Genomic DNA, 8,300 nt, shown 5'->3' on the forward strand with positions numbered 1-8,300 from the left:
ATCAGCAGTTTTAAAGTGAGGTGTGGTTGAAGCTCTCAGCATCTGATTATTTTTATTCAGAGCTGAAATAAAGAATTGTTCTCAAATCAATTTGTCAAACAGTTAAAAACGAATCAGCACTGAAATATTTCATTAAGTAATAAGTTATTTCCAACAATTGTGAGGTTTAAATTATTATTCTTAAGTTTTCATCTGTTGTTCTTGCAGACCCGTAACAAAACATTTGCACATTTTGGGGCTTTGAGAAACAATAATGATCATTTTTCACCAGTTTGCAGTCGTTTTATACCCAAAACAATGAATGGAATAATCCCAATTTTATTAAACAATGACCATATCAATGCTGTCCTTTACGAAAAGATGTTTGTTGTTGACTTGCATATGATTTTGTAGGTTAGGGCAAGTTGATTTAAATCTATAATACTAAGTAGCTCTTCTTTTTGTCTTATCTATGATAGGAAAATTCATATCATATATAATCAAGTTTCCGTCTGTGGTTCTTGCAGACCCGAACAAAACATTTGCAGATTTCGGGGCTTTTGGAAAGAATAATGCTAATTTTGCACCAGTTTTCAGTCATTTCATGGTCAAAACAATGACTGTAATAGATAGTTCTGAAAAAGTAAATATCTCCACAAAAAAGCCCCACTTTACACATTGTGCTTAGCAGAGACATGCTCATACGTTTCCTTTTCAGCCATTTAGCTCATAAAAAGCATTACAAAATGACTAAATTACTTAAATTTCATTTTCATTTGAAGTTAGTGCGACAGAAAACATTTAGAAATGTGATTTTATCAGTTTCAGTAGAAGCAGCTGTGCACTAAAACAACATGCTGCATGTATTCAGAGTCTGTCTCCAAGTTAAAAAGATCACGTAACAAGCTCTTAGGTCTGTATCAAACAGATATAAAGAGATGCATTTTAACCTACTTGCTGCCAGTAAAACATTGAGCTAAAACACCTTGAAACACACACACGCGAGGACCAGGAGTTGTGTGTTTCCTGGCTGTGGAGCCGCATGGCAGAGCTGCACGCTGCAAGTGTGTAAAGCCCCAAAATAAAACTGTCACACAATCCGTTTAGAGTGCAGAGCAGCGCTGCAGAAACACGGCTGCAACATGAGAGAGAGCACACACACTGCAGGAGTTTTACACCGAGGAGAAACTCACCTTTGAGACGGTCATATGGTGCGAGAGGCGTCGGCAGGTGGTGGCAGTTTTCCCTGGAGAGGGCTGGGTGAAGTGCAGCGGTGCTGGTGGTGCTGGTGGAGCTGCCGGGCGGGACGAGTCGTGTTATAACACCGGTGGTTGTTGTTGCATGGTGGTTATTTAAAAGTCATGATGCCCTGCTCGACCTTAAGAGTCCCCGGCAAATAAATATATAAAAAAATCTCACAGACAGAGCATGTCCCTGAACACACCGCACCATGAAAAAAAAAGAAAACACGAACCGGAGGAGGAGGAGGAGGAGGATGAAGAGATGCGAGCACAGGATGCGACGGGAGAGGAGGAGGAGGGCGGGGCGGGGCAGGTTCATTACAAGCATACTGTATGATTAAAGCAGGGGTCTCACACGAGGCAGTAGCAAAAGGACCAAAAAAAAAAAGACACAAAATTACAAAAAAAAACAACAACAACAACAACAACAACAACAACAACAACAACAACAACAACAACACAAAAGGACAGAAAAAACTAAATTACTTAAAAAAGACACAAAATGACAGAAAAAACTAAATTACTTAAAAAAAAGACACAAAATGACCAAAAAAAGACACAAAATGACCAAAAAAAAAAAAAAGACACAAAATTACAAAAAAAAACACAAAATGACTGAAGAAACACTAAATTAATTTTAAAAAGACACAAAATGACCAAAAATACACAGAATTACCAAAAAAGACACAAAATTATTAAAAAAGACACTAAATTACAGAAAAAACTAAATTACTTAAAAAAGACACAAAATTGCAAAAAAAAAAAAAAAGTAATTAAAGGGACCTTCCACACACAACACTGTAAAGTGGCATTCATATAAAATTCACATTAAACTTTCATATCAAGGTGGGGGCCACAAAATATCGTCACGAGGGCCGCAATTGGCCCGCGGGCTGCGAGTTTGAGACCCATGTATTAAAGAGAGATAAGAAAAAAAAACATAAAGTGCAAAGTGATTTCTCCCCCAGGATGAGGTTGGATACTAGCTGTAGGAGAAACATTTTTATTTTTCATATATATTTTTTAGCATTTTAATTATTTTTTTAATATAATTTTTTCAATTCTTTTTTTATTGATTTTCCTCATTTTTAACATAAATCATATCAGTCACTACAGCGACTTTTTTCGCGCAGATTTGCCACTTTAAATCTCTTAAATCTGCGATTTTTTTTCTTGTAGATTTGCCACTTTAATCTAGTAAATTTGCAACTGTTTTCTCGAAATATTACCTGAAGTTACCAAATATAGTTCTTTGCCTGATGAAGGGTTAATATTTTAGCAAAGGTTTTAACTTAAATTGATATTTATCATGGATTAATTATTTATAGGTTAAGTTTAATTTTAATGTATGTATGGTGTATGTTCAATTTATGTTTGAATGCTGCTACTGGATACTATTAACTTACTTTTTTCTGTAGACCCCTGGCATGTTTTGTATTACTTTCTTTTATTTCATTGTATGTTCATACCGTAATTTTTCTTAATGTATATTTACCTAAAATATCACTGTTTATTTTTATCAAAACATTTTTTAGTCTTTATTTGAGGGAGTTTGTCGCCTCCTGGTGTTGAGACACAAACATCACCATGGCAGCGGGAGATACTGCACAATCATTTTTTCTTATTTATCAGAAAGAAAAAAATAGTGTGGTCCAGGTTTTAGATGTTTAGATGTTTACATTTGTTTTTATCAGAGGACAATTCAGCCTCAATTATGGCTCAAAAGTTCACACAAACTACTTCAGAATATGAGGAAAGAAATCCTGTTTAATGTCCCTTAAACCAGTAGTTCTCAACCTTTTTGAGTCGAGACCCCCAATTTAACATGCATGTTGTCCGTGACCCCCGCTCACTGAACACAATCTCACAGTTAGGATCAGACAAACTCAGTTGATACGACGAATTTTGGACAAATAATGAAGCAGACAACAACTAAAACATCTCTCTGACCAAAATGACTAAAATGAAGCAAAAAAGGACTCAAATTGACCACAAAATGACAACGAATGACCACAAAAAGACACAAATTGACCAAAAAAGACACAAAATGACCAAAAAAGACACAACATGACCAAAAAAAGACACAAAATGACAACAAACAAAAAAGACACAAAATGACTTAAAAAAAAGACACAAAATGACCACAAAATTATAAAAAAAAGACAAAATGACCAATAAAAAAACAAAATGACCAAAAAAAGCTGACTTCCAAAACGATTTGGCTGCCTTGAACAAACGTGTTTTGAAAACACAGAGAACTTCAAACACTGCCTCCAGATGAATTTCATGGGAAACAGAAGTGACGGAGTTCATCCTCGTCTGTCCATCCTGTGCTACGAGTTTGTCAAAAATAACAGTTTTATGTGTGAGCCTCAGGAGCTGTTAGTTACCTGTGTGAGAGTTTCCTCATTTCTGGTTGGTCATAAAAAAAGATTTAGCTCAGGTGCGTGGTCACAGAAAGTTGTTTGCCTCAGACGTTAAGCAGGTTAGTACTAGGGATGCACCATATTGGATTTTTTTTGCCGATATCCGATATGCTGATTTTTTTACAACTCATTTAGCCGATTACCGATACCGATATCCACAATCAGGGCAAATTTGGCCAATTTCCCAATTGACATAATAAGTAAACATAACCTGTGTTCACTGGGAACATGTGAAAAGTGCAACTTTACAGCAATTAACCCTTTATCGAGTGAAGAACTATATTTGGTAACTTCAGTGGATGTCTAAATAGGGTCCCCATGTCTCTCTGTGAGGAAAAAAAAAAGGTTTTTCTCGCAGATTCACCACTTTAAATCTCATAAATCTGCATATTTTCTTCTTGTAGATTTGCCACTTTAATCTCATCAACTTTTTTACCGTTAATTTGAGATTTTTTTCTCACAAATTTGTAACTTTTTTTTACCATTAATTTGAGGTTTTTTTCTCATAGATTTGTAACTTATTTTTCAAAATATTATCCCCCTCCCCCGTTTGTTTTTTTTTATTTTTATTTTTTAACACATTCTGGCTGTATGTAATATCCTCCAATATTCTCTAGGGTTGAAATTTGTAATTTCCAAATATTTCAATGAGTGTCCTATTAAGGGTTAAACCCAAATTGAATAAAACTACATGTACCTTACAGACTGCTGCTTATATTCAAATGTAAGTTAAAACAGGAGCCCAATATGTGACGACTCAATCTGCACCGTGCAAACAAAATCACAAAAAGTAAAAAAAATATAAGCAGCTTCAGTCCCTAATCAGGACATAAATAAATAGCTGGGCTCAGACTACACTGCACAATTCTATGAGCTACAAACAAGGTGCAACAGAGAGGTGATGTGCACCCGATTATTTAATCACTTTATTATACCGGCGGATATCGGCGTGTTGCCATGCCAATATCAGCCAATACCAATAACGTGCCGATAATATCTGCATCCCTAGTTAATAATACATTTACAATTAGTGTATCTACAATTCACAACAATGTTGTTGAAGAAAAGAAAAAAAGATTATGAACATCATGAGAATATTTCTCAAAATAATGATTTGTATTGCCAATGAATATAATATCTGAAATAATAACTTGGTTTCTCAAAAATAAGGACTTAAGAATAATGAATGTGTTGGAAAAATCAAGAGAATTTTTCAAAATTATGAAAAACCTTCAAAATGAACTGAAATGTATCTCTAAAAGTATGACTTAGTTTTGTGAAAACAATGAGAAACTTTCTCAAAATGATGACTTTGTATTGGAAATAAATAAATAAATAATAATAATAATAATTATTATTATTATTAATAATAATAATAATGATAATAATAATAATAATAATAATAATAATAAAATAATGACTTGGTGTCACAAAAAATGAGAAATTTACTCAAAACAATTATTTGCATCTCTAAATAATGACTTTCTTTTGCAAAAATTAGAACATTTTTCAGAATAATAAATAAGTATTGCAAATGAATGAGTGAAATAATGACTTAGTTCCTCAGAATAATGACTGTGTTGCAAATGAATGAGAACATATCTGAAATAATGACTTCGTTTTGACTTAGTTTTTTAAAAATAATGACTTCATATTTAAAGTAATGACTTCATATCCAAAATGACTTCATATCTCAACATAATAAGTAACATCCTCAAAATAATGATATAGTATCTATTGAGAAAGTTTGTCATTATTCCAACAAGTTTACAGCAGTTTCCAAAACGCAATAAGCTCTCATTTTATTTTTTTCTTTAACTGGTGTAAATGGGTTTCCATGCATGTTTTTTCATACGGTGTTTGGGCTCTGAGCAGACTGCAGGGTGCCTCTTCATCGGGGCGGAGTGGAAAACAAAATGTTTTCCTGTGTGTCATGTCTTCAGAACGCCTGCAGCTCTTTAAGGCGTGGTTGACCCAAAACCAAGTGTGAACTACATAATCTGTCACCTCGTCCCCCAGAGGCTCCAAGGAGGTTGAATAGCTGAACTGCTCGGACAAGTTGTTGCTGCTTGTAAAGTGTAGCACAAACACAAATCTCTCTTTTTTCCCATGCAGCCTCAACATGTGCATGAAAAAAACAAGCTTCCTATCCAAAAAGAGAAACTTTTTGTATTACAAATGGAGGCAGAAACTGCCTTTACTTCAGTGGTAGAAGAAGTATTCAGATTCCTTAAGTAAAAGTACTAATACCACACTGAAACTACTCCACTATGAATAAAAGTACAAAAGTACCAGCATTAACATGTACTTAAAGTATCAAAACTAAAAGCACTCATTATGCAGAATGGGCCACTCAGCTTGTTCAACTCTATGGAGTCTTTATGGGCTATTTTGTTCATTTTTGAATCCTTTTCATCCTGCCTGTATACACCACTTAAAAAATGTTTAAATGCCATGTTGTTGTTTTTTTCAGCACAACCTCACCTATATGACCGAATAATAATTGATTTTTTTATTCTGACTTACTGGATCAACATTTTGAACCAAAAAGAAACAAAGAAAAACCAACATAAATGTGATCTTGTGACTGTGTGTGATCCTGTCATCCAACTATTTTGTCATTTTGAGTCTTTGTAAGTAATGTTGTCTTTTTTTTGGTCATTTTGTGTCTTTTTTTGTATCATTTTGTGTCTTTTTTGTGTGTGTTTTTTAGTTTTTTGTGTCTTTTTTGGGTCATTTTGTGTCGTTTATTAGTCATTTTGTGTTATTTTTGTCATTTTGTTTTTTTTAGTTCTTTTGTGTTTGTTTTAGTCATTTTGTCTCTTTTTTGGGTAATTTTGTGTCTTTTTTAGTCCTCTAGTCCAACATAAAATGTGATTTTGTTGCAAATGTGAACAAAGGTGTCAAATCTAACATATAAGAGGGTTACATCCAGTTCTATCATTTTATACAAAATATATTTGACCTTGTCTGCAGTTTTTCTTGGTATATCATCATCAAACTGAAACTGGCCTCGTGGAGTTTACAGCCAGAACTTTAGAGGTAAATTAAGTAGGGCTCCGCGCTGCTTTGTTTTCTAGTCTGGATGTGATGAAGAAGTCATGATTTGGAGCTTTTGGTAACTCCAGAGGGTTAACATATTCCAAGTATATTATTGTATTATTATTATTGATGCATGTATGTTAGCAGCCAGGTCATGACAAACTGTTGAGATTTAATTAGAAAAAAAAAAAAGTCTAATCACTTTAATTTGATCATGTTTTTCATGTTATATCTCGAGTTGAAAAGTAACTAAAGCTTTCAGCTAAATGTAGTGGAGTAGAAGGATAAAGTCACATAAAATATTGTATAAAGTACAAACACCTCAAAAATGTACTTAAGTACAGTACTTGAGTAAATGTACTTAGTTACATCCCACCACTTCTTTCTTTTAGGTTATAATGGCACGTTTAAAGGATTCCGTGGCTTTTTGGAAATATGGAGTTGTTTTTTTTATAGACTGTACAGTATCTTGGGTTTTTTCCAACAATTGATGAAATACTGGACCCAGATGTACTATTTTTAAGAGCTGGAAGGCTCCTGGAGATATTTTTCCCCCTAGGTTTTGGTGACAGAGTTTTGAAAATAGCTGCATTTAAAATAGTGTCAAACTATTAAAACGCATCAGAAAAATGTTAATTTCTTGTATAAATCCTTAGAAGGGACTATAGGAGGTAGGCTTGGATACTATTAAATTATTGCAGTATACCAGAGTATTAAGAAGTGTGAAAGTGTTGCGGCTTTGTATTATTACCCAATAATTTATCAGCTATAATTTGATTATTGGAATAATACATAATACACATTTCCTGTTATAGGCCAACAATTTCAGTATTCATTGTGCATCCCCATCTTTTATACAGTCTATGGTTTATTCCATTTAATTTTTAATGTTGTTGTAAAGCACCTTGTAACCTGTCCTTTATAAAGAAAGCTATTATTATTATTAAAATCATCAAAAGTATATAAAATGTATCTTTGTGGTATTGTCACATCCTAGAAACAGAGATAACACAGAATTTCCCCTAATTTTAAACAAGACAATTACCAGAAAGACCGTGTAATTTCTCTAACCCATAACCCTGAAAAGACACATACAAAAGTGTGATTGTGGATTTAGTAAAATTTAATTTATCTACAATTATCCCTCCATTCAGGCATACAGACTGATAGATTCTTTATTCATTTCAATGCGGCTCATAAACTGATAAGTTACACAATATCATACAGAAGCTGGATGCCAGTACTGGACAAAAAGTTGCAAAAATATCTTTTTTGTCTTTACATGTTTTCTGTCAGTGTTTTGCAGCATATTGTAGAGCGGTTAGGCTGTGTCGTCAAAGTGAAATGGGACAACTGAAACACTAACGCACTAAACTGGAACTGATTCGGTGTGACGATAAATTCAGGTGATTCTAACGCTGCAGGTGCACCTAAAGTTTATGATGAAATAATATCAAATCTGGTTACAGTTGCATTTTTGCTACATTTTAAATCCTCCTCTCTAAAGTTTCCAGATGTCTTGTGTAAATAATAACCTAGCGTTTTATTCTTGTGATTACAAACTATATGACAGAACATTACAATAAACACAAGACCGGTAAAATCCAGCACA

At 33.7% G+C, this 8,300-nt stretch overlaps 1 protein-coding gene across 1 annotated transcript in view; it reads right to left on the reverse strand.

The window, feature by feature from the left end:
* coro2aa (coronin 2Aa) overlaps positions 1-1,470 on the reverse strand; it is a 50,924-nt gene extending 49,454 nt beyond the window's left edge. Inside the window, exon 1 of the mRNA XM_059341753.1 lies at positions 1,173-1,470. Coding sequence (XP_059197736.1) covers positions 1,173-1,187 — 15 coding nt within the window. The 5' untranslated portion in view covers positions 1,188-1,470. The remainder of the gene's footprint in view (positions 1-1,172) is intronic.
* Between the last annotated feature and the right edge of the window lie 6,830 nt (positions 1,471-8,300).

This window comes from Centropristis striata, chromosome 1, assembly GCF_030273125.1.
Source record: "Centropristis striata isolate RG_2023a ecotype Rhode Island chromosome 1, C.striata_1.0, whole genome shotgun sequence".
Lineage (NCBI taxonomy): Eukaryota > Metazoa > Chordata > Actinopteri > Perciformes > Serranidae > Centropristis > Centropristis striata.